This window comes from Apus apus, chromosome 9 (assembly GCF_020740795.1).
Source record: "Apus apus isolate bApuApu2 chromosome 9, bApuApu2.pri.cur, whole genome shotgun sequence".
Taxonomy (NCBI): domain Eukaryota; kingdom Metazoa; phylum Chordata; class Aves; order Apodiformes; family Apodidae; genus Apus; species Apus apus.
The window spans coordinates 15,039,106-15,067,021 of NC_067290.1; the positions used below are offsets into that span (position 1 = coordinate 15,039,106).

General features: G+C 45.6%; 1 protein-coding gene across 1 annotated transcript in view; it reads right to left on the bottom strand.

Moving 5' to 3' along the window:
• The window catches only part of RBM6 (RNA binding motif protein 6), a 57,885-nt gene that overhangs the window by 16,132 nt on the left and 13,837 nt on the right, over positions 1-27,916 (bottom strand). The window contains exons 6-7 of the mRNA XM_051627360.1: positions 19,020-19,093; positions 751-825 (exon numbers count right to left, since the gene is read on the bottom strand). Coding sequence (XP_051483320.1) covers positions 751-825; positions 19,020-19,093 — 149 coding nt within the window. The remainder of the gene's footprint in view (positions 1-750; positions 826-19,019; positions 19,094-27,916) is intronic.

Here is a 27,916-nt window from a genome sequence, read left to right on the forward strand (position 1 = left end):
CTGCAGCTGACAGCACCTGTTCTGGGAGAACCGTGGGAAGGGCATGGGAACAAAACCAACCCTGGAGCCACTGTACCTCCCCAGAAACAGGACAGTTTCAGTCTGGACCAACTGCTGCCTTGACTTGGACTCATTTCCACACTGCCTTCCTTGTTGCACTTATTACACTCAAATCTAGAAGGCAGGATCCTGCGTGAGACAGAGGGGTGGTTTGCACTGTTAGGCTGGAGAAAGGTCTGGTCACCTGGGCAGTGAAGGCACTTGCTCTTTACATGAACCAGAGTGCAAGCCTGTTGCATTTTGGTTGGCACAATCACTGTCTCATGTTGGTTTTTAAGGAAAAAGGATACACACACTATTTCCCCCACAGGTTAAAAGGGAAACACTGCACAGGGACAAAATTGTTCTGTGCATAAAGCACTTGCTACCTGTACCAAAGCAACATGCACTCGTAAGTATCAAAACCAAGGTAGAGAAAGCCACAGAAGTGTAGGAGAGGCAAGAGCTTCAGGATGGATGTTACTCTTAGGGGTCTTCAGGATCTCTCTGCTGCCACTGCCATGTCTCCTTCACTGGAGACATTCAAAACCCACCTGGACGTGTTCCTGTGTGATGTGTTCTAGGTGATCCTGCTCTGGCAGGGGGGTTGGACTCGATGATCTTTTGAGGTCCCTTCCGACCCCTAAGATTCTGTGATTCTGTGAAAGCCAGCAGGGGAAGCACAACACAGCTCTCTGGTCACATACTTACACGTTTGCAGCGCCAAAACTCTGGGCATGGAGTGTACTCAAGGGTCACTTCTTTGCCTCCGATGGAAAGAGTTCCCTGTGGAGACAAGGGGGTAAGTGACCCACGTGCCCCGCACACACCCATTACTCAGAGGCAACAAAAGGGGTTAAAGCTCTGGTTCCTAAAGGTTTTGCAAATGAAACGGGATGAAAGGGGGAGAAAGTCTCCCAGTTCAGTTAGCAGGAGCTTTGCCATGGAAGTGGAAGGGAAACTGCCTCTGCCCTGCTCTAGCACGGGGCTACAAAGCTGCATGTTGGCTCCAGAGGAACTAGGCAGAAGAGGCTTTGCTACTTCTCAGGAGGAGCAGAGACAGAATCACCAGAGGGTGAGAGGGAAACTGCTGTCACCAGCTTTTGTCCACGTGCTGGAAAGGGGAAGCTGGGAAGCCTTCTTCACACCAGCCACCACCAGGCTGGCCTCAAGGCAGCTCCTTGAGGAAGAATACAAGGAAAAATACCACCAAGGTGAGAGAATTTTCATACTTGGGTTAGTCTTCACACCGCTTATAAAACCCTGGCTGTCCTTCAGAGAAGGCTACCAGAACATGGCAAGGCCACTGGCTCCATGGCCAGCAGAACTGCTGCTCTGCAGCTCATCCTTGGTGGGGCCTGGCCTCCAGTGCTGGTTCAGCAGCAACAGAGGATCCACACTGCCTAGAAAGACACACTGCTCTCAGCTCCACACATGATAGTTTGGAGAGATGTCAGGAGACCAACAAATCTACAAGCTTTGCTGAAATGCAGATGATTTAAGGGTGAAATGAAGACACAGGCGTAAGTCCCCCAGCTCCTGCCTGGAGCAGCCCATAAAAGCACTGAGCAGCAAGGATTCCTGGTGGTTCTCATCTGCTGTGGACAACGTGCCTGGGCATGCAGGGTGCAGGCTGAGCCACGAAAGCATGGAGCCATGAGACACCTCATGTCATTGGAGGCACTGCCAGACCACGCAGTCTGTACTTCCCAGTACCACAATATGAGATTTGGAGACAATAATGAGACTCAGACCCAGGTTTCCCAAGCCCCAGGAGAGCAGCTGCTCTTCTGGCCATTCCTGGATGCTGCAGACAGATGTCAGGGAGCTGAACACTGCACCAAGCTATTTTGGGTATTTCAGGTACTCTGACCCAGCAGCCAGGTCACACAAGAGCTCCCAGAGAAAACCATGAGCTTGAGAAAACATGTTCCCAGAGTTATTATTCAGAAGTCATGATACACCCATGCATAAATTGCTGTGCAGAATGTGAGGGAGATGCTAGGGAGTATGTAAAGTAAGAGGCAGGAGTTCATGGGAGGGAATCACTCTGGAGTGGTGCAACAACAATCCTTTAACCTCTACAAAAAAACGCTGCAGAGAAAGTTGGAGACCAAAGACACTGCCCTGTCACATCGGGTTCCACCACCTCACCTCTCCACAGCCTGCCTTTTGTGGACCAAAGTCTGCAGGCCTGGAACACTTCAAGGGTTTCCTTCCTGCTGCCCAGCTGCTCAAGTGCTGCTTTCCAGCATGGATTTGCCTTTGCCTCATCCAAAGTTCCTAGGCCTTGCTGAGGGCTGGCGTGTGCACCCAGAGCACAGTGCTGCAACCTCAGCCACAAGGAACCTCCTAGGGGGTCCGTCCACAGCATGGAAAACTGCCTACATCACATGTTCTGGAGAAGATCTGCACCTTCTTTAAGGCATGTGAAGAAACACAAGTAAAAAAGTCGGGGAGGTGGAATCAAGGCTGTCCCGCAGGGACTGCTGGTCCCTCTGAGATGGACATGCTCCCTCTCCCAGGCAGGGCACCCATCACATCACATCATTCACTCAAGAGATTGGCAGTGCCAGGAGAGCAGGCTAGAAACACCAAAATCTGCCTCAGGACCCACTGAGCACAGGCAGGGAGAGAAGGCAGGGTGCACATCCTCACCTCATGGAGCTGCAGCCACCCCATGGGCCCAGAAAGGGCCTCAGAATCAGCAGCTCCTCAGCAGGCAGTTGCAGCCCTGCCTGTGAGCTGGGGAAAGAAGGACAACTAGATTTGAGGACACTTCCTCTGGTAATCATACAGCTTCATCCTCCTACCAGCCACTGAGGAAAAAAATTTGCCAGGAAGCCTTCAGACTATTTTGGGGTTTATGGAAAATGGTTTTTAAGTGCATGTGGTGCTGGTCTCCACTGCAAATTCCGTTCTTGGAGACTGCAAAGAGTGTCACTTGCATAATTACTCCCTAATTTCCTTAACACCCTGCTGATTGCCTGCTCACTTTTCCAACAAGCTCTCTTACTGATTTCTTCTTGATAAAGTAATTTTCATGGTTGCAATCATCATTTAACACACCAAAACGAGTCCTTCATTTAGGACACACATTGTCAGAATGTAGTGACTTTAAATTCCTCATTCCTCCACTTAGTTACAAGATTCCATCCCAAATATTTTCAGAACCTTTATTTCCTCTAGTCTCTGTCACTGCTTATTCTTTTTCATCTACATCTTCTTCCTTTTCTCTGCAAAATGTTTTGGACAATACTGTGATTTTCTGGCCACTGCTTTCAGTTGAGTAGAAGTTCTGAGAATTTCAGGGATCAGTACTAGGGGGAGGAAGAAAAAAAGGCAAGCCCAAGGTCACATGTACTGTCTGCTACCCAGATGGTTAACAATCTCTTCCCTATTCAGGCTTTTTATCCTGGACCTCTTTCACAGACTCACGTGCACCATGTCCATTAATTCTCCCCAGGGATTTTCAACATCCTATATTTTGAGCTGCTCCTCATTTTAAGCAGCTCAGCCTTTTCTTTCTACATCAGAAATGCTACAGAAATGTCTCTCGCCCTCACAACCAGCAGTAAATACACAGTTGACTCACCAGTGAAGGGTTTAAAAGGCAGCACAGCTCTGCAGTACTAGAACACTGAGCTCTCAGCCATGGAAACACCCAGATTTCCACAGGCACAAGCAGATTCTACTGTTTTTTCTGAGCTTCCAAATTCATTAAAACAGAGCGTCAGGACTTTACTGCTGGGAGCAAGGATTTATGCTACTGTTTGATATCTTTCAAACACAGTTATGTATGTTTTTTTGCTTAAAGGTCTGTTGGAAATGCATTACTGGATTCTAGTCTAAGTGATCCAATTCAGCTAAAGCTAAAAATCTGCATCATCTGGAATAACAGCCGATGGCCTAGTATGCAAATATTACTGGCAGCAGACTCTGTTCGACTGAGTGATCCCATCATGAGGAGGTTTTAGAGAGTGATGCCACAGAACGATAAGACCTGTTTGCAGAAAGTACATCCAGCAAGCAGCAATGCCCCCAAGTCCCTCCTTGAGCAGGAATAGAACACACAAGAACAGGTTACTTCAAAAGAGGGAAAGAAAAAGTGAAAATGCCTTAGCTGTGACATCCATGGGTGATGAAATCCTCCCAAAAGGCACTTTGGAGACTGCATGTCAGCTGGGCACAAGGCTTCAGCAACAAAACTCCAGTTTTATTGGAACAGTTTCCATGCTCTTTGTCACCAAAGGCCATTACACCGGAAGCATTCAAAGAATATCAACAAGATCCAAGTAGTAAAGGATCTTGTTGATACTCTTTTAATATTTGTATGGAAAAAAAAACAACAGACCATGCTCCAAGCACATGAAATGTCCACTCACGACGTTGGTTTAAAATCATCTCTAGTTTAACCTCTTCTCAACTGTACTGTTTTAGCACGGAAAGAACCTAGTTCCTGCTCCAAAAAGAGCACAGCTAACCCATGTGGGCAGAAGAAGCTGTCCATGCTACTGAGTAGAGTCCATGGTACATGAGCACATCTTGCTGTGACCACGCTTCCTAGGGAAGCAAGGCAGCCACTGACAGGGCCAGGAGACAGCCTGCTGCAGGTCAGGCATGGCACGAGTTACCCCCTTCAGCTCTTCTCTGTCAATTAGCATTTACAGTTGGCATGCTGTATTTCTCATGCTTGTTGACAGCCTTCTAATGATGATAACTGGGGGTTGAGGAGGGGGAAAACTTGCCAAAAAAGAATCTCTATGCTCTCCAAGACTGACATGACAGAAGAATAGAAATCATCAATGTCAAAGTTTTTGTTAACTGTTTCTCTGAAAAAAATGTAAGGCATCAAAGAGTGACCTAGAAAATGTGAAACATGGAGAGATTTCAGAGCACGACACACTCTCTCAAATCTCAATTCAGAGCCTCTTAACAATTAGTTATGTGGATGTAGCAACCAGTGCCACTGTGGATTGCTGCAGAGGACATGTACTCTGACTTGTCCAGGGGGATGACAACCACATGCCATTGTCCCTGGTCACAAGAAAGGCCATGGGTAGCTCAGTGGGATAGAAACTATCAGTCTCAGTTTTACAGATTACACACATGGAGTGGTGCAGGTCATTTCTGGAACAAAACCAAGGCTCAGCTCTGCAGCCCCCAAATCCACAACCAAGGGTGTGCAGGAGGTGCCTGCACCACAAGCCAACCATATTCAGATCTCCTCCAGCCACTGGCTCCTGCACAAAACCAAACAGCACTTCAGCTAATTATTTCCTTACATTGTTCATAGTTTGATTAAATGGAAAACACCCGTGCCATTAGCTGAACGGTTCTGGTATCCTTCTTGATAAGTAATAACCAAGTCAGAAGACTGACATGGTTCCACACGTTAAAAATTAACTGAAAATATCATTTGCAAACAGATATAAAATGGCATCCAAAGATTACGACAAAAGAATGCTTAAGGGCAGCCCAGCAAAGCAGTCACGCTAAAATACCAGAATTAACCTTATTTACATGATGTTAATTCAGCCCTCTTATGCATATTTACTACAATTAAGATGGTTATTCAAAAATCATTATACATCCATCACTTAAAAATTATTTAAGCCAATTAATGATGAGTGTTTATTGCCTGGGGTAGGCTCAGCCAGCCCCCCAGGAGGCAGGCTGGGAATGCAGAGGGAGCTCACAGTCCCAGCAGCACTCCCAGCGAGCTATTCCCATCCCCAGGGTGTTTTCCAGTCCTGGTGTCCAAAGGCACCGGACAGCACAGCATGGAGAAACAAATGGCTAAGAGCACAAGTTGGGTTATCTAATTGTAATAACAAGCCCGACTGCTTTCAGGTTCTTATCCTATTTAAATATGGATTATAAAAGCAGATTTAACAATTCCAACCCCAACGCAATGCAAATGATGCAATCACATCCTGGCACGGTGCTCATCCCTGTACAGAGGCTGGGGGGAAGCTGGCAGGGAGAGCACCAGGCTCTCTCCCTTGTGGTATTCTTCTTTGGATAAAGCAGGAAGATGGGGTCGAACACCAAAGGTCCCCTCTACCCACACATCCCCAGCTGCCCATGGAATTCAGGAAGCAGCAGCTCCTGGGGATGGAGCAGAGGCCCAACACCAAGACACCCAGGAAGACAAGAGACCAGCTAGATATATTGCAAAACAAGATGATCTCAGCCACAGAAACTGGCTTCTCATCCCATTTTTTCCATATGCTGAAGTTTTTCTCTCAGAGCTCCTTGGCAGCTGCTGTATAAGGGACTCAACTCTACAGAGCATCAGGCAGTACATCTGCTTACCTCTGACAAGAAGCAGATGAGAAAAGCTGTGAACCCACAAACCACAATCCATCTGTAATTAAACATTTAGAAAACAGAGTGTGACATGGAGAGATGAAGAAATGAGAGTAATCCAGCATGCTGCAGGGTATTGCAGCAATCTGACATTCCCTACAGGAAAAGTAACTACTAGCAAATTCCTAGTGTAGAGGGACCTTCAGCCACCTTTCTCCAGCTCCCTAACCATTTGCAGCACAGCACTTTTTATTGGCCTGATCTGTCAGTGTCTAACACTCTTCTGCTGAGCAGCTGACAGTCAAGGCAGAAGTTTCAAGATACAGAGGGGAAAAGGATGGTCCAACAAGCAGTGGATCCCTGGGAAAGGGTTACATCAGTAAATGATTCCAAACAACTTTCCTGTCTATTATTATTACAGGTCTTTATCAAGACTAACATGGAGATGCAAGAGCTGTGTTAGTGGTCACCTGGAAAGAATGACATGTGGCTCCTGAGCACCAGTGATGCCTCAAGCTCAAAAGCCCACTTATCACTTTGAACCATCCAGCACAGCATTGAGGCACTATCTCAACAGTGATCTGATGCTAACCAGCATGGCACACAAAGGGCTCAGGGTCTTCTAGATCAGAGGGGGCCCAAGACTCGCAGCCCACAGGTGTCATCATCAATCCTGCATTAACAGAACATAATTTCAAGCACACCACTGACGGACACGCTAAACAAAATTGGCACTAACACACAACTGAGACATCAGGAGGATAACTTAGAAAGTCCTAAAGCTGTAGTAGCTAAATACAGATTCAGATGCTACATAAGGATTATTTCAACTCAGATAGCTCTCGGTGCCTCTTTTTCAAACTCCTTCTATACAAAACCCATTACCCACTTGCATTGGGACCATTTACCATGACACACAAGTTTCCATTTGTACTTGCTCCCAGACAGCCCTCCTCATGCCTCCCTGTCTGCTTCATTATCCAGGTGATTTGTGCTTTAGCAGAAGGTGCCAGTCTGCATCCTTTCACTGCCTTATTTCCACAGACACCCCTTCTAGCCTGCTGAGACACCTCCAGTTTTCTTCCTACAATTTCTCAGTTTCTTGGATACCAGCCATATTCTTTTTAAGCAAGTCCCAGTATCTTTCTACAACTCACCTCCCTCCACCAACATCCTTTTCACAAATATACACAGAAATTGCCTTTCATTCTGTGCCAGCTCTCTACATTTAATTGCCTGAATTCTCAACTTCAGTTCCACATTAGGACTCTCAAAGTGCTTATTTTTTAAAGGCAGCATTTGCTGCACTTGTCAGCACTCTCAGCCCTGCTCTGAGAACACCACCAAAACAGTTGGTACAGGCAAGCTCCCAATTACAGCTCCAGGAAGGGCAAGAGCGATGTCACAGCTTGAGAAAAAACATACCCTGTGCCTTGGCCTTCATATGCTCTAGGGCCAGCTTTAGGTAGTAGGTGATATGAATGGCTTCTGCCTTTCATGTCTTAAGGGTATTTCAACAAATCTGGAAGTTTTCTTTGATCCAGTGAAACAAAGTAGACTGTTCACCTGCCACTGAAAGCCCCATGTCTCCCAGTCTGGCTAATTCTAACCTCCAGCTTCCCTCAACCCTCTGGAGAGGGCACCTTAGCACATCAGCATTATAGGATCACTGGGAAAATGTGGACATTTTAAAATTAAAGCCTTTCCTATAAAGTACCAAGATTTCTGAGTTCAGACAGTGAGAGTTTGGAGGCATCAGGAGGTAACAGCTCCAAGGGGCACACGTTCCATGCTCTAGTGTCATTGGCTGAGCGCCCATTCCACAGCTAAATAAAAGCACGGATGGTTAAGGACTTACACCAAGATGTAAGCTAAGAAGGTCATGCATACCAAACACTTGTTCCCATGCCCAAAAAAGTATGAATCAGGTTGAATCCTCTATTTGAAAAGTACACTTAAAACTATGAAAACTGAAGAGTCTTTAAATATTTAGCATATTCACAGATGGCTCTATGGAAGGGTCCACATGGCTCTGCCTCATCCATCTTCCTTTTCTGATTCATCACCATCTACTGCCTGGATACTGTGCTTGAACAACAGCTGCTTCCAAGACTCCCTTTGCTCCCAATACAAGGGATTTCCCTTCTCCGTCCAAAATGCTGCCCTAGTGCCTGGACATATTTCTTAATATTTTTTTATATGGCCACCTTCTTCCTCAAAGGTCATCTCATCCCATAGTGCTGTTAAACAATATAAAGATTAAGGACATTAGCACAATGCACTAATCCACCCCAGGACCTTCCTGTGCATTTCCCCAAGGGGTGCTTTACAATTAGCAATGGCCATAAGGAAGCTGGGAGAACAATGAGGAAAGGGTCAGCTCCTTACTCATAGATCGAAACACTATTAAAACACTAAAAATCACACTGGAAAAAAGTCAGGCTGGAAAGCTCTGCCTTGAAGGGGGAAATTTATTCCTAGACAATTCAGCCTGTTTGATTAAGCATTTCAAGGCCTCACACCTAAACAAAAGCATGTCCTTTTGCTGAGGCTTGTAACCATGGGATTACATACCAATTCCAACAGGGCTTGATGTGTGTGGTTAGCAGAGCACAGGATGTTCTGTGCAGCAGCAAACGCTCTCTCAGAACGTGTCAACTGTAAATGGGGAGGAGAGCAGTCCAGAGGCTTCTCAGACATGAGTCCAAACTCACTTCTGCACCCATGGAATTAAGCACTCAGAGCCTCCACTAGCAACACTCTGTCTGCAGGTAGTGCTCAGGAAAGATCCCTGCAGGACAGCCTCTCTACTGAAAGGAAAAGACCCAAGAACCCTGGGGAAAGGGAGCAGCTCTGTGGATGAAGAGAGGGTTTTGTCCTTGGAGACATCATTTTTCAACATCCCTAAATTCCCAATGGATGTCAAAATTAGGTGTCTGATACTGACTCCCAAAGGATGTCAGGAAGAACCCAGCCAGCTGCCAGAAGAAACACAACAGCAGCACAAAACTCACCTGTGCCATCTCAGTGATGATTCCCAGCACATCACTGTGACCCTGTCTGAAAGCTAAATCTAGATCCTGAACAATCACACCTGGACAGAACCATGAGGCAGCTGGCACATTTTCAAGCTGGCACCTTTACCCATTTCTACATCTGAGCAGGTGCAACCCCTTAATATAGCTCTTCTTAGGAACTGCTTTAACCTCTTTGGTCAGTATTTGCCCATGAAACCTGGCATGATGTGAGAGCAGAGCTATGGGAGCACTTTGGAAGGAAGCAAATCTCTCCTGCCAGCCCAGCTTGGGTGCAATGTAACACTAGTGGGTGTTACAGCTCCTCAGAGGAACTGGCAGCTCCTCCTTTACAGGGGCACTGAGGCATAAGGGGTTCATCCAGGCAGCTGCACTGCACAACATCCAGAGGTACATCCAGATCCCTCCTTCCTGGAAAATTCCCGGAATTGCTGAAGAACGAGGCTTAGCGCAGGTGCAAGAGGCAGCAGCAATGGCTCTCCTATATGGTTATCCGGGCTCCAAAGCCTGGAGCTGACCTGAGGTCTCCAAGAGAGTCTAGCCAGAGAGGTGAGTGTGCAGGAGTTCAATCCCTATGATCACCCTACCACCGAGGAAGGAAAACAACACGACTGTGTTGTGCTCCAGCTCATCTGAACCCCTAAGGGATCCAGAAGAGGAAAGAGCATGCAGAGACATGTCCTTAGACTGTCACATCTCAGCAGCCAGTTGCTCAGGAATTGCCACTTGGACCTCTTCTGGTACTCCAGGGGATGTATCAAGGCACGCAGCGAGGCGCAGCCTTGCACAGAGCCCGACCTGCAGCGCCTCATCTGCTGCCTCTCCTCTCTCAGCAACCACCAGAGAGGTGATGCTTTCACCTGTTTCTCTCCTTTATTTGTCACTAAGAGATGTCTATTAAACATTTTGAAAATAACTTCTTGCATTTAATGGCTGGCCCAGGACATACCAGTAGGAAGAAAACCAGACAAGCTAAATTAGTGCAGTGGGTGGAGCAGCAGGCGGTGGGAGGACAAACAATGATCTCTCTCACACAGACCAGGCAAAAAGGAATGTCTTGTCAGGGGAGGAAAAAAAGCCCAAACCACCTCAGCTCTCTTCTCCAGTGGTATCACAAGTTGGTAAGAATCAATCAGGCTTTCAAAAACCTAGGACTATGAACACTAAAATACCTTAGTCATTAATGTACAACTTCACACCCATGAGACAGCTTCCTAGTGAGACTTCTCAACCTGATTTTAAGTGTAAGAAAACACACCTCAGGATTCTGAAGACTTAAAACTACTTTCTCTGTTAACTCTGCTCCTGAGATCCTTAATAGAAAAGTACGTAAAATGTCTGCTTGGGCTTTTATTGCCATCCTGGATCAAACCTGGTACATGAAGCCCATCTGAATGTTGCTCATTTCCTACTAAGACATGAACTGTGTATCACAAAAATTAAGATTTCCCCTGCTATGATAGCAGGAGAGAAATACTTTCCTCTTTCTACTCTAAAGACGACCATTTCAGAGACTTAAATCTCATGTTTACAGCTTCACAGCTTTGACCCTCATTAAAAACATGATTCATTGCATGATGCACTTGATTTTAGACCGCTGTCCTTTGGGGAATCTGTTTCTGAAAGCTGTTTGTTCATCCTGTGGAATACATAACTAACTGAAACTCTAGGTGCCCTGAAGTGATGGAGATACAGGAGGACACTTGGGTTCAACATCTGTTGATTGTCAATGCCTACACACAGTGCAACAGTGCAGGAAAACAGGTCTTCAGGCAGAATATATTAGACACTTCACTGCAACAAGTCAACAGCACATTGTATGGCTTCTGGCACTGCAGAAGTCAGGAAGAACTTCCCACTTCCCTCCTGTGGCTCTTTGTACAAAGCAGCTCCAGGATTTTTCCTCACTGCCTTTTTCTAGGAGCAGGCATAGCCAAAGACAAGCAACTGAGGTGGTACTGAGGACCTCTCAGTTGCTGCCCCATTCACACATGCTGGGCTCAGCAGGTCACCAGGTATGATGCCAGAAAAAAATCCCCCTCTCTCAAACGAGAGAGGATTGAGGGAAGTTAGTGCCTGGCCTCAGACGTGCAGAGGGCTGCTGTCTGCCAGCTCCCCCTGTGCTCTTCCCCCTAACATGCTTTCCTGTCCTGCACTGATGTAGAGTGACAGCAATGCTCCTGATCCCTGCTCCTGTAGCATACAGTGATCTCTGTAGGTATTAAAGCTTTAATAAGAGAGTCTTGGAAGTGCCCTGTGGCTTGCAGGGGAATGGGGTGGGTAATAGCTCTGTGTCCCTCTGTGTTAAATACCTGCTTCATTGTCGCCTGTGATTGATGGATAATGACACAATAGCCCATTCAAGGCCTACCAGCCCCCCTTTTCCACTGAAATTATGTTTCATTTCTAGTCAAGAACATTAGCAGCTCTGTTACAGTCAAACGGAAACAAAAACTCACAAATAAAAGTTGCTGACTGTTTGCCATAGCTTTGAATTTCCATCTTCAAATTTTAAACATCTGAATTTAACCTCTTCATCGTGTGATTCTCATAACCCAAGCAGGAAATAGCAAAATCCAAGGTACTCTTCTTGAATGTACTCCAATTCAAGGTACCCAAACTTCCACAATTTATATTAAAAAGGTGTCACACAAACTCAGCTGGGAAGAAAACAGATGAAAATCCACATCTACAGAGAATTCCAGCTCGCTCTCACTGTCTATCGTAGCCATAATGCAAATCCAAGAAGTTTCTGCAGAAAAGCAGCCTGACCATCACCCTTCTCAGAAAAGGAAACAGAGCTTCTGCCTTCCTTAACCCCTGGGAGTGTGCAGTTGGACTTTTTTTTTTTTTTCCTAGGCTCTAGACTGAACCTTTTACCTTCCTGCTCCAGCAATCCAACATCAACAAGTGCACCAAGGAATGAAAAAGCAACTGCTGCCAAGAGAGCACAAAAGCATCAGGGAACAGTTCTGAGGCTGCAGCTGACAAAAACAACTCACCAAGTGGAAGTTGCATCAACATTTTGGTGTGCTCCCACTTATCAAAACAGCCCAGAGGGAACCTTATTGCTATAAGTTGGCTCATACCTGATGCCCCCCTGACCTTGCTGGGGTTGGGTTGAGAATGGCTGCCATCCCTTTCCCAGTGGCAGGTCTCATGCAAACCATAATGGCAAAACCCCCCAAAAAAGGGTCTTGCTCTGGAAATGAAAGTTACGGTGTGCTCACTGAGATGCTTTTGTGTAAACAGAGCCCATACAGACATTTCCCTCTCCCTCTCTCTGTGTCTCCTTTAAGTAACTTCAATCGGTATCACCAGCACCATCCACTTCCCAGAGTATAGAGGGAATTTCTGATAGTGTATCTGCAGTTTACTGAAAGGACCAGCTTACTGAAAGGACAACTTCAAAAGCATCAAAGCAAATAAATTAGTGGCATGAGTCCTGCTAACTTCATATGGGAGCCTGATGAAGGGATTTTACGTCTTAATCCAAAACCACCTTCTGACCACATACACAATCAATTGTAGCAACACACTATGTGTCCTACAGCTGATTTCACCTTACTCCTCTGAAGCTCTTTGATGCTACAGTGATAAACACCTTCCAAATGGTAACACAAGAACATACATAGAGTTTCTATAGATCTTAACAGAAAATCAACCCATCATGAATGTAAACACAATAAACATACAATCTGAGAGTAAGAGCAGCTCAGCAGTAAAACTCTTACACTTAACTCAGCAACACTCATGGATCAAGTTATTCAAACAAACGTCAGCAAATCACAATTATTCCTTAACATTTGCCAGCTCAAGCTCCTGGCATTGTAAACAAAGCAACTATCCCAACAGAGAATTACTTGATTAACAAGGCATTTGAGATCTACAGGGAAAGAAGGGGCATTTCAGAGATATATCATGATATTAATGTCAGCTGGCAAAAAACCCCAACAAACTCATAATCTGAACATAAATGCCCAGGGCCAGAGGCAGAGCAGTTTCATTTTGGAGTAAGGAAGGATGCTTTACCTTGAACAATCTATTTATACAGTAGCCCAAGAGAGCTTCAGCGCATGAAGTAGGTAATTCTGCAACACACAATAATATTTCAGTCCTGAGATAACCCTGCTGGGCCATACGTCCCCAGCAGCAACCAGGGACACTAAGGAGGTCCTGCTTAAACATCTGCTCCATGCTCCAAGCAGCTCACTTAGAAGCTGTCCTCTGAGACAATCCCATTACTGAGCAGCACTACAGCAGCAGAAACAAGCACACAATCCTCAGCACATGGGTGAGGCTGAAGAAAAAAAGGACAGGATTTTGGAGTAAGAGCCAGAAGGCAGAGGAACACGGCAAGCTGGGATCACGCAAGCAGAGCAAGAAGACACAGCTTCACAACTCTTCCAGTTAAAAGTGCATTTATTTTAAAATGTTGTTTAGCATGGTTTGCTTCCTGAAGCAAGGCAGGACAGCACTGCCAAAAATGTAGTTTTTTATCCAGATAGGGCTAGAAAAAAAACAGCTATCATTGGCTGAAGGAAGAGTGTGTGAAGTCTTTGGCAGAAGATCTCTTATGACCTCCTGTGCTAAAGGAGAAAAGACTAAGAGGATTCACATGGCTGGAACAGGTGAGATGACCACAAATGCTTAGGTGACAGAAGAAGGTATTTTCAGCACAAGAATGTTTTGGCAGTTACATTTTGCAACAAAAGACACTCTCTTCTGAATGAAGAAAGGTCTCTGTAGCACACAGGGATGTAGTCAGTCCTTCCGAACAGAGAAGCAGACAGTGCAGTTATCACAACATCCCTGCAGGACAGACACCCGAACACCCACGCACCCAGCCCTGCTGCCGGACATCGCAGGCAGACCCAACTGCTTGCTCACAGGCAAACCTCTGCCCAGCACAAGGAGCCTCCCTCTGCAGGCTTCCCTATGGATCTCAGAGGCTTACAACTCCAATTACATGATGGTATGATGCAGTGATTAGTGACACACAAGTAGGAATGAACAAATGATTGACTCAACATGTCAAGCCTCAGTGATGTAAGCCCCAAGTGAGCTCGTGACAAGGTCACACCCTGAATCAGACACAAAAAAACCCACCCAAATCAGCTCTGCTGCCTGGAAATCCACTCATTTCATTACAAGGTAGCCTTTGGAGAGAACATTCCATAGGTCACCTGGATCATAAAAATTACTCCATTACAACCACATTTCCCAAACCATGAAGAAAATGACAGATCCCACAACTCAGCATATCCTACCAAAAGGAAAACAATTATCTTTGATGTTTGGCCACACATTTTCTCTTACAGATTGCAACACACTCCTTGCACCACAGGCTTCAATAAATACTCCAAGTACAGGTCACCGGAACAGAAGCATTCCCAGGATAACCACAAGCTCCTTCAGTATTTAACTGGGAAGCCACAGAGAGTTGTGCCTGGCTACTGCAAATGTTTTCAGGACAGAAAGTCTTAGGCTTTGCCTACTTGTCAAAGCATCTTGTGGATCTTAACACCAGCAGTGAAAGGCCTGTAAAGTCTGATCTGTACCAGAGCTCTGCTCACACTAGCTGCAGGAAAGTGCGGCAGGGAATGGATACGAGGGAGTGGGCTCAAAGCAGAAGAAAAACACAGCTGCTGTTTCCAGTTGCATGGTGGTGGGATGTACTCAAGCACAGAATGTGCCTCTCCAACAAGAAACAAGCAGGGAATTGAGGTATCACTGTGCTCAGCAAGCTGAAACAGGGGAAACCACTCTCTGAAATGTGCCGGTTTCGGTGCAGGAAGGCGCAAGGCTTGGAACAACTACTTCAGCACATGTCTGGAGAACTCCACAAAGTACGTATTTTTGAAAGTTCACGCTATAGCTCTCCCATTTCTGCCTTCTCACTTAAGAAACAGGAGGGAAGGATGACAAAGATGCTAGTTTATGCCAACAAAACCCAGGCCATGGTCACACTGCCAGTGTTTCTAAGTTCGAGGCCTGAGAGGATTTCAAGACAATACTACATAGACCATCAAGACTAATAATTTGCTCCTAAGTGTAAAAGCTGCTTCTGCTTCCATATGTATGACAACCAGCTCCATACCTCAACTAAAACAGTAAAATATCCAAGCAGAAGAGACAGGATCTCTCCATTTATCCTCCTTCACCTGCTTTTATGACACGTGGCACCCAATTTTCTTGCACCCTGTAACAAGATTATGTGTGTCTCTTCTACAGATGAACACGAAGTGCAAGACAGATTTCAGATATATCAGCAGGATACGGAAAACAAGAGCTGTGGGATGTATTCCCAATGTTTTAAGAAATGGTGGCCCAAGACAGGAACACTACACCATCAAGCAGCTAAATCAACCCTCAATGCAAAGAAAATGCAATAAGATAAATGCCACACCACATTACAACATTTCAAAGTGAGAATAAAGAAGGGAATGATTCTTTTGGAGAAACTATGTGACTTGGCAAACAGAAACCCCATTTTCCATTACAAATCCTTGTGCCTCCCCAAAGGAAAAGCAGCTCATCACAGACAGAAAAGAGGTCTCCTCTCATAAAACAACAGCCAACTTGTAGCAAAAGACCAACAGGAACACCACAAACATCAGGCTGCAACAAGGTTCTGCAAAACAACTCAACAGCCCATTGGTCCTACTGGGGCAAAGAGCCTCCCAAACCAGCAGGACAGCTGGCCCAACCTACCCCCAACACCTCTGCACTAGCAATAACCACTATCCATCACGTTTCACAGACAGTAGATAGGACCTTTGAGCTGTAATAAATTGCCAAATCAACAAAGGGGAGTATCTTCGTTACTTTAGCTGTGGCAATTAACACAAGTGGAATGAAAAGCCCCTACAAAATTAGGGCAGCACAGAAGATGGATGCTTCTTTATCATGATGTAGTTACTACAAAGCCCCCTCAAATGGCAGCAGTCACATACACATGCTAGACCTACTGAATGGAGGCAGTTGGACCTGGTAAATCTGTAGTTAACAAATTTGGGAATGATCTGAAGCGGGTGCTGGTCTGTTTAGAGTAAAACAAAAGGACTTAACAATATAGGAATTCTACAAGATAGGGAAATAAATGATTGTTCTTCAGGCAGGACAGTTAAACAGGCACTAAGCACCATCAGAAAATGTAGTCTCTGCAGAAGCTATTTATTCCCAGCCTCGAGATGACTCAGAAAGCAGGTTGACTAGCAAGGGGCTAGGATGTCACTGTGGGCTGACACTGTTTTGCTATTTACGCTCTCACAAGCGAGTGAATTTGACAGGGATAGCTGATAAAACTTCTGAAAATAACTGAACTATCAAAGAACCTTGGTCTTAGCTAACACAGGTTTTGGTTTTTGCAGCTTGTAAAACTGCAGATTAATTCTCAGCCTAAGGAGATGATCTTGCAGCTCTACCCTGGAAGATCTTAAAATGGAATATCTGTTGAATAAGGACAACCAAATTGCATAACCGCCTTTCTAAAAATCTCTATTTGGCCTTTACTGAGAACTTAAAAGTCAGCTCCCTCCCTTGCAGCAGGTCAGATACAAACCTTACTACTTCTCTATTTTTTCTTATTTAAATAATAAGAAGGCCTTTTTTTTTTTTTTTTCTTTCCGTGTTCAATCAACAGCAACACAGGGAAATTAACTTATGTGAGCCAATCCAGAGGTTAAAACTCTCCCTGTCAAATTCATACAGCTTGGGTCACCCTGAGCCAAAAAGCACATTTCTTGCTTCACTAATTACAAACTGTTGCAGCTCTACTAAAACACAGTGAAGACAGGCACATGCAGGTTTTGGAGATGGTCTCATCTAACCCCTCTGTCTTCTATGTTTGCTCTGCTCACACAAAGAGCCATGCAGAGCAGGAAGGAAACCAGGAAGACTCCATACCCTATCTGTTTTTAACACATAGAGAACTGAACTGGGACCATCACCCCATCGCTACTAGGGCTCTGGCTCTGGCCCAGGATGGGCTGCACCTGAAGGTCTAATATAACTTCTGCTGGGGAGGGTCAACATAAGCCAGCCAGCTCCTCCTCATGTGCCTGTGTGTACAGAGATTTACTGGGCACCTCTAGGCACTCAGTTCAGTTTAAGAACTGGTGCTTAAATGCTCTTTGCTGTAGGAACAGACCCATTTTGATCAAGTCAAACACCTGTCCAAGTACATAGGGATGCTCCAAAGAAGGGGCAAAGCAGGTGTCAACAACAGGTAAAAGAGGAATCCCCAAATTGCCAAGTATTTGGGAATTGCTCTCATGTGGGGAGACATTATTTCATGTGAGGAGAACTGGGGAGAGAATATGGAGAAGCATTTGGTTAAAAGGAGTGTCACACATAATTACAGATCCCTCAGTGACAACAAAATAAATTGAGAATTGTAGCAACACTGAAGGGGAAATAAAAGTTGTCACTGATGGTAAAAGCAATAATTAATTCTGGAGCCTCCTCTCCCTGCTCCCCACCACCACCCCAGTGGGAATGTGCCAGGCTCCTTTCCAGCAACAGAACTATCTCTGTAAAACATTTTTATAAATTGCAATACCTCTGTAACTGAAAATAGAGGCAAATGCGAACACTTAGAGGGACCTTTGAAACCCCAGCTGTGAAGACTCATTAACTGTAAGTACATTTTCACAGAGGCACAGCTCTGAATCTGACTCATGCTTCTCCTCCCATGACAGCCAGACTTGGGATTCAGGTAAAAAAGGCTTTAGATAATTGATATGGATTCTTACTCAGGCAAATTAGGAGGAAGAAGGCAACGGAGAGGAGACTTAAGGGATGTAGTGAAGGAAGGGGCATCAGTTGTTTAGTAGTTTTTCTTGGGTGATCCATCACCTGCAGTTCCAAGGGGTGGGGGCTGTGAGGGGGGAATCTCTGTTTTTCCTAACAAATCTTATGCTTCTTGCTTTTGTATGGTGGACAACAGTCCTAGCCTCAAACATCAGGTCAGAGTAAAGGCTGCCTTTGGGTACCTATTCCATAGGGATTTAAGCCATCTTTGCATTTTAATGGCTGGAAACGTTCAGATTTACCAGGCACAACTGCATGTAGGGTAGTCCTCATGTTTGCAGCTCCAGTTTCCCGAAGGATAGGGTAGATATGGGAGAGATGCACAATCAAGAATCTTGCCCACACACCAGGCACATGGAAAAGGGGAGTGTGCAAGTCACAGTTGACTCAGAGCTGCATACCAGAGGCTTCACCTACAGTCACATGTGTATGTGTGCACACAGCCGGAGGAGGCATTTAATGCTAGCAGAGCTCTTCCCAACTGTCTTTCAGTGTGAGCAAAAAAGCATCAGGCCAAAACCTGCATGAGGAGTCTGTCAGCTACCAGCCTCTGACTCAAGCCAGTGTGTGGACACAGGCCAGGGAGGAGGGCAGACCCTTTGGTGTCCAGCAGCTCCTTCACACTGGCATTTCTAAGCCTTTTACAGGTTTCTGGAAACAACATTTAAACCACAGCGTTATGCATTATACAACAGATCTTCCTTTGAATGGTTCAAGAAAAACTCACTGGCTTTCCACCACCCCACAAAAAAAAAAAAAAAAATTAAAAAAAAGTTTTAAAAAAATCTTCTAGCAGCATTGACCGAAGTGTAAAGCAACCTGGTTGGCTTCCATGCATCCGATGGCCTCTTCCAAGAGTGAAAACTCCACGCAGACATAGCCATAGTCGTAACCTGGGGACAGCATTTAAATACAGACGGGAGTCATGTTAGTGCCTTGTCATAAAGAAAGCCACATTAAATATTCAATTTCCCTTTCCCTCCAATGACAAACCCTCTAACCACCACCCCTTTATTCCAGAATGAAAAGGAGAGAAATCAGGGACTAGCTGGATGATGATTAACTGTGCAGTTTATCATGAATGTTAATAGTACAGTGTTCCCACTTCCCCTTACACAACCAGTGACAGGCACACCCTTCCTTTGGCCAAGAAGTAATTGCTTTGTGGTTTTTTTTAAAGGCATAGTGATTTTCCATTGCTAGTTTCACATTCTGTGCTACCTTGGAGGCTGTGTTCTCCAAAGAAGTGTGGATAAATCATTTCTAAGTACCTTGCTGCAAATGTATTTTACAAGAATAGCCAGCATTTTAATTGGGCAATATTTCAGAAGGAACTAACATGATTCCTTTGCCTTCACTATTCTTCCTTCAACACAGCTTTACTTTTGAAGTCCAATCCCTTCTATTATGAAAAAGTGCAGTGGAGCAGGAATGAGAATGCCAACTTTCTCATTTTGGTATAGATGTTATTGCACATGTACCAAGAGTGTGTGGGAGCTTAAGCTTAGATGTAAGAAGTTAGGGAGCCTTTACTCTTCTTGCTCCTTGGAAATCTGTCGTCTCAGCCAGTGGCAGAGGGACATACTGATTCAACCATGTACTCCAGACCCCTGAGTTGAAACGTTGTGTCTCACAGTAAAATACAGTGCAAACACTACAGAAGCTAAGAGCATCCTAAGAGTCATCCTTGATGTTGAAAATAGCTCCAAGAACTGAAGTGCTGAGGAACAACCTCAAGCCACAACCTCACCCTTCACACGCCAAGGTCATTCACTCCAAATCAGTGTTTTCCAGATGATCATGGGCTGACATGCTTCTACATGGACAAACAGCGAGAGGAAAGGCTTGGTTCCCTCCTCCTGCTGCTCTTTTGGCTGGTTAGGAGCAAAAGGAAAGCTGGTCTGCACATGGTTTGTACCATTTTAGGCACCTAGATGTCCTGGCGAAGAGCTTGTCCTCTCTTAAAGATGCACATCTTAACACTGGTACCTTCAAACCAGGTACATATCTGTTCCTAGCCCCTCACCTTCCACAGGAAGGTAACTCCAAGTGCACTTCTTAGAGGCAAGACATTCCAGTCTGCTGGAAAACAGCCCCTATCTCCCCTGGAGCCTATGGTGAAGAACACATGTTGCACCCTCCAATTTTTCCTTCTCTGTTTCTTTACCATCTTTGTACTTAACCATATCAGAGACAAGGCCATACAAAAAGTATTTCCTCACCAAACCTACTGATTTTGATTTGTTATCATTCTAAGAGCTCTTTGCACACTATTCTTATGACACAAACCTGGCTTTATATATTTGCCTTCATAAGGAGACTTCTATTTGAACCTAGTTCCTCCTCTACCTCATGCAGGAATTTATTCCCCCTCCCCATATTATTTTAGTCAATACAGTTACACTAGAGGTAAATTTCTGAATCTGGGTGCTTTTCAGTTGAGTGACAGACCACTGTCTGTGGTGGAATGCAGCTAAAGCCACTCAACATTCTTACATGAAGTGGGCACCTGGACGTAGATGTACAGTTTCAGCTGGCAGAATCGACAGAACCAAATTGTCCCAGCTGTTCCCGTAGCGTCCACCCTCTGCAGTTCCACACACAGTAAATCACATTTGCAAATGAAGCAGTCCCCCCCATCTCCGCAGAGAAGAGCTGCTCTCCAGGAGCAGTGCTGCCCCTTGCTGGGAGCCTGTTTTGCATTCTGGGCAGGCACCCCTGCTACTTCACGGCGCAGCATGCAGGCTCACACGGTACATTTTAAAGTCTTATTCAAATCCAGAACTCGAGTCACTTCACTCCGTCCTGTTCAGAAAAAGGCGGCATGAATGATATTTGTCAGCCTGCAAAGCTCCTGATTCCTCTTCACAGGGAGGATTTTTGAAAGCAGTTATAATCAGCAAGCTAGGATCAGAGTGTTATCTTATTTCCATGTGCATAGGAAGCAGGGGGACTCCTGACAGACAGAAAGCTAGATTGCAGAAGTTTCCACTCTTTGCTCTACAGTGATAGGCAGTTTACATCCCAGTCCTCAGGAAGTGAATGAGTGGTTTAGCCATGGATTTAATCCAGCATGACACAACTGAGAGTGCAATACTGAATATTATACCCGCATACACAAGCTGAGATACTTGGAGGAACATACACTAGAGGATTGTTCAATTACGTGGTGACAGTTCAGAGGAAGACCAGCATATTTCTCCTTGCGCACTTTCTCACCTCTGCCCACCCCCTCAAACACACCTCCCCTCGCTTAGCATAGCTGCAATAACATGTACAGTGAGAATCAAAACCAGAAACTGTGGCCCCATATCCTGCCAAAAAGCCGCTTCAGGCCAGATGTTCAGCTCTTGTGGTCAGTTTTCAGAGGGGACACAGTGTTCTGCAATTCACCGTGAGCTGTCTTTGTACACATAGCACCCAAGCAGTGATGCAAGAGGAGAGCAGCCTGGAGCTGCTGCTCTGCCCTGAACTGCTGATGAAGATCTGGGGGGGTTGGCTTTTTCCCCCATGCCCAGATCCAGCCCTTTGCAGAGATCAGACAAGCAAGCTCAGGATGTGAGACCAACAGAGTAACACCAGCCTTAGATGGTATGGTCCCCCTGCCCCCAGCTCCACCAGAGCATCCTTCCATTTTAGACCATGATGGAAAGGCCACTGGAATGAAGGGCTGGAAACAGAACAATGTCACTGCTACAGAGCACCTTCCAAACGCAATGTATGCTCGTTTTTCCATAACTTGCAATAAAATCACACTACCTGGGGCACAACACTTGAAACAAAACCAAAGGGAAGCAGCTAAAGAGGCTCCTGCCACCAACCGCTGTCCCTCTTCCCTGCCTCCTCTGTGGGGCTGGTTCAGCTCTTTGTGTCAGCTGCTGAACTTGCATATTTTTATTCCTGAATCCTTCATACAGTTTCCCTGTCAGAATGCAGCAATTGAACTGAATTACCAAAAGCAAGAGATGGGGTTTGGACAGAGTCACGGGTCCAGGCCCCTAAAGGCAGGAATTGGTTCAAGAGGCATCCCAAGGTAAGCTGATGTCCCCTGGCAGTGAGAACTCTCTGACACCCACTGGCATCCTTCAGGTCATAATAGGAAAACAAAAGTGATCACACCAGCAAAACAAAATCACAGCTGAAGGCTACAGGATGGTGGTTCATATTTTTCTTTGACTCAAGGTGGCCTAAATCCATCTGCAATGTTTCACATGGAGACACAAAACATGTTATCTTCTTAATTTGATCCTTTGCTTACTGATTAGTTCAATGCTAGTTTTGGGATCCACCAAAAAGCAGAACAGAGAAGTGCTTTATGCTTGGGCAGAAGCATATGTGATCCACACAGACTCTGTCAAAAAGGAAAGAAATCAGTATTTCCTCCCACGCAACCTCTGAGCACACACAGTTACACTGTCCAAAGGAACTTTCCAATAGAAACAGCCCTCCAACACTTAAACTCAGCCAGATTTTGGCCCTAGCACAGTCAGAAAGTATGCATGTCCTCATCTCCCCCCAAGTTTTAGGTCAACCACATAAAAAGGACTTTTGTACCTTATTTAACTACACCTCAGCTGTGGGAGTTTACAGTACCACATGCTGTATACGACGGGTGAAAGCAGAACACAAGGAAAACATGCACATAAAATTCAGAAGACTTCTGTTTTCCCTTAAGTGCTTCTGTGTATACACAATGCTTTATGGATGTCCCCAAAGCATGCTCAGTTGCTTTCCGCACTGAAAGTGGGCACAATTGCTTAATACTTAGGATTAAGAACATATTTAGAGCTCCAGGAAGCTCCTCTGCAAACACTTGAATAAGGAATATTTTGCCTCTGAAACAGAGGTGTTTTAGTGAAGTGAAATCTGACAACAAATAGCAGGTTCCTGTTAGCATGTCATGGTTTGGCTAAAAAACCCTGAAAACCTGACTTAAAATTATTGTTCTTTGGCTTCAGATAAAAAAGATCAAAGACTTGGGTTCTAAAATAAGACTTGCTTCTATACTCACACAGTTCCTACTGAACAACTGACACACAGAAATGTGTTACTTCATGATAGTTTGTTATGTCAAAGATCTAAATAAAGGAAAACCATAATGCTGTTCTGATAGGGCTGTATGTAGTTTGAAGACTTTAAAAAAATATGTGTGTCTGGAATTTTAGGAGGCCAGATGAAAAGATCACACAGAGACAGCAGCCCTGCCTCTGCCAAACCAGAGATACTTTTGGACAGAAGGCATGATGGCAACATGATAAAGGATCCAATCTGAGAGGTGACCCAGCTCCTTGAGTCTAGGAATGAGTCACTTTACTGCCTGTCCCTATAAGCTTAAGGCATGAGGTAACTTTAAGTCCATGGTGAACCATTGCCTGCCTTCTCCAAAACGACTGCCACAGAACCCGTCTGCTGTGGTGCAATACAAAGACATTATCCCACCTCTGGCCAGGAAGGTTAGAAGGTAGCTCCCTATTAAAGTAATTCTATATAACACGTTGCCAAAAGACACTATGCCAAACTGAATGTGGTGGAGGTCCCTGCATCTGCCAGGTGGGGCCGAGCAGCCTGAGGGCAGAAGACACTGTTGATGGCATCTCCACAGGCAGAGAGCTTCTCAACCATCCCAGCAACACTTCATTCTTGTTCATTCCTGTAGGATGAGTCAGAACTACCACAGAAGAAAAACATTTGCAGTTTGGAGAACTTGTAGAGCTCAGAGAGACAGCACATGGAAGCAGAGCCATTGCCAGCCTTCTGAAGCAAGGACATTCTTGCTGCTTGCTCTCTCCTAAGACAGCATGGCAGAGCTGAGAGCTGCTGGGGAAATCCTCTGTAGAGTTTCATGCACATTACAGAAGACAGTTCTGTTGCTTCATAGGCAATTAAAGCATGAAGTATGGAGTGAATATGAAGGACTTCCACATGCCCATCCCTTGAAAGAATCTGCAATCTCACACACTGATCTTTGCACAGCTCAGGAAGGAGAAAGAATTTTACACACTGTTCTCAGAGAATCCACAATTCCTTGGTTGACAGGAAGAGCTAACTCATCTGAGATGACATACAAGTTGTCCTGTTTCCTCCAAGGAAAGATGCAGATGCAGTTCATCCATACTGAAGAGAGAATACCTTATAACAAGAAAAAACTGGAAAACTCTGGATTTTCTATCTCTGTGCTATTGCAGTGTAATACTATTAGCAGACATAATATGCTCGATGCTTCCAAGAAGCCAGGAGCTCCTGAACTTGCACAGTAGTGGCTGTACCTGTGCTTCTGCAGCAAGGACAGGGAACAGTGTAGTGCATTCTGTGGTGAGCTGGGAAAATTAAGCTGTGTGCACAGCCTGAAAGCTTGGAGGCTGCCCTGCAGCCCAGCTGGGAAGGGCAGCAATCTATCTGGGCTAACATAAGCTCAGAAGCCAAACCCGGCAACTCTCTTGGTACCAGCTGGTGAATTCTCAGCATCCATAAATTTGTCAGATCTCTTTACTGCACAAATAAATTGGTCTTCAGAGCTACTAAAGCTGAAGAGCTGTACCAGAAAAGCCTGCTGTTGAATACTAAACAGGATGATCTGCAACAAGCTGTAGCAGCAATTCCTTTCAAAGGGTGAGCATTTACAAGCCACACCTGGCTGCTGGGAAAAGGCCTGTCACTTCATACTGTGCCTCTGCGTGAACAAGTACATCCACATGCACTCACTCCTGACAGCACTGCACAAGAGAACAGCACTGAAACCACAGGGTATGAAACAGCTACATGCTGAAAGGCAGAGCACTACAGACCATTCTCCTCCCTCTATCCAGGAAGACAAGATCCAGAAAAAACTGCCTGAGATGCCTCAAGGGCAGCCACAGGTACCTCCATGACATATAGGAACAATAGTCAGAGCCCCAGTGGCTGTCAACCCTCCTTGGCTCAGAAGGGCAGTCTGTACACCAGCACAGGAAGGGGGGAAAAACCCACAACACTAGGATCATACACAATGTAGCTTTATTAAAGACAAAGTATTAGATTACACTCATACAGAAGGCTGGGACCACCACAAAACCCTACAAGAGGACTGCAAGCTGCATACGTGGGAAAATGTCGCAGACAGGAACTTGGTTTTAAAGTGCTGCTAAAGTGAATGTGGTCTCCAGGACATCTGCTCTGTTGCTTGGCACACACGACTCTGTGAAAAGCCCTCAAGCTTTGTGCTGGAGATGCAAAAAAGGTTGAAAGCATTTGTAAAAAGGGTTACAGAGAGAAGGATTTTGCATGTTGAAAAGGCTGTGAGCACGTTTTGTAGATGAACATTGCTGTCTTTTCTGTTGAACTGATCTTATAACCCTGAACCAAGGCTGATCACTACCACAAACACTGGCTTAAAACAGACTTGTACTTCCTATTTCCTAAGTAACCACATCACAGATGAGCAAAGATGGGCAAGAATGCCTTTTGCTTCCAAGAGACAAGACACTACTGCCCTGCCATCAAGCAAGACAAGCCAAAAGCCCACTGCCCACACAGCTGGCAAAACTGGCAGGGACTGGTGTCAATGACCAGGGACAATTCCAACCAAGTGCTTTTTCAGTCCTTGTTGGGCTGTTCTGGCTACAAACAAGAATCCATTGCTTCCCAGAGATCAGCACTGGAAATACTTCCCCAGCTTCTGAGAGGTGAGCCTCTCCAGACTGAAGAATCCTGCTGATGAGTGGGTGATCTGGTCATGCCTTGAGAGGAAACTCCATGTGTGCTGCATCTTGTGAGCTCATGGATGATCCCTTCAGGTCTCAGCAAGAGCCCAAGGTCTGCATGCCTTTATTTGTGGCTGATGCAGCAGTGGGCCACACAGTCTTCACTGTGCAAAGCACTAAACACAGCAACAGGAGATTGTTCTTCCTGTGCTGCACCACCATAAGCCTTGAGGGTGAGCCAAGTTGTCTTCTGCGTAATTAGCACAACAGGCAAGATGCACCTCTGCACCACAGCGTGTACCAGAGATGATTCCAATCAACCCACAGCAAACCAAAGAATACAAGTCCCTGTGGGGCCTAATCACACTCCACAGGTTTGGTGCCAAGCCATCTCCATGAGGTGGCCACCAGCTGCCCACAAATCCACCCTTCAGAGGGGTTTCCCCAGGGTCACTGCATCACTCCTGGAAGGGAACAAAAGGTCTCAGTTTAGCACAATTCTGCTGCACACATCCAGAAACATCCCCTCCTCATGCAGGGCAGTTCAGCTCTCCAGCCCTCCCCAAGGCTGGAAGCTGCAGCACAAGGGGCACTTCTGGCATGCAGGAGGTGGGGCAAGCTCACTATTTCACCAGCACCTCTGACCTCCAGGTGCATCCCTAGCCCAAAGCCACCACACAGACAGCTACAGTATGGGAGCCAAGACACTGTTCTACGTGGCCCAGACAATGCAGAGCCATGCCCACCACAACAGGAGCTCTGCTTTAAGGGAGAGATCTCACTGCCTTCAGCTGTGGAAAATGGAGAGCTTATCCCTAGTATGGAGAGGTGCACCAATAAAAACCTGCACTAATTTTTCCATCATTAAGTTTCAACTTCTGGACCTTATGAGTTTTAGCAAAATGCAACACTAAAGAATGCAATTAGAAATTTCAGAGGCTTCCTGAAATATTCCTGTGATTCACTGCTCTGATATACAGGACAGACTGCATTGGAGAAAAAAAAAACCAGTATGTTTTAAAGGTTTATCTAAGAACCTTATTAATATTTAACAGGGCACCAGTGTGAGAGAGCTTAGTGAGAACAAGCAAGATAATCCAGTTTCTTCCAGGACTTGGCCAAGGCAGTTTAAGTTTAACAAAGGGAGGGATAAGGGGAGCAGTTCCAAGCACCACATGAGGGCCAGGTCTGGAGAAACGAAACAAGAAATAAATGCTACTGTAAGAAGGTGGCTAAGCAAGCAGCAAAGTACCTTTGGTGCCAATAGTACTTGCAAAAACAAAGGCTTTTCAAAATGGAGCAGGCAGCTGCCATTAAGTAGCTGTTAGGTTAGTCACATTTTTAGGTTAAACTATGTTTCCTGCAGATCTCTCCAGCACAGGAGGGTGCCTGTCCTTTAGCATCAGTATGTAGACATCGCTCTGGTCCCAAGCATTACTGCTGCTCAGAGATACTTCCCGTCCATCATCCCACTCTCATGGGTGCTTTGCTCCCCAGGGGTGCAGCACTGCATTTCCACATCAGCTCCCAGGGTTCAAAAGTGAGTATTCAGAAGAGGGCTAACAAGCCCAAATCTCCCAAGTTCTGAAGTACTGCACTAACGTAAAGGGTACATAAAGGGGCTGGGGTAGATCTCACTGCAATGCAGCTCACCTGGTCCCTCCAGGTCCGTGCCACAGAGCTCCTCTCCACTCATGCTGCTCTCCATCATGGTCAGCGTGTCCACTTTCCATCGGGCTCTCCCAGCTCAGCAAAAGCTCCTCTCAGTTCCCCAGATGGGCTTGTAGAGTAAGCTAGAAAAGCTTCATGGGCTGCCAGCAATTTCTCAAGCTCGCTTTCCCAGAACAGCTTTTCCCAGCTGCTGGTATTAACCCTAACGTGAATCCTGGTTGGAAAACACATGTTCTAAGCTTGTCCCACTGCAGACTGTCCAGGAGAACAACTTGAACAGGAGACTAAGAGTATGCTTCATGTTTTCACTTATTACTTGGACATAACCTTTTAAGGGTGAACGACACATCATAAAAAGCCCTTTCA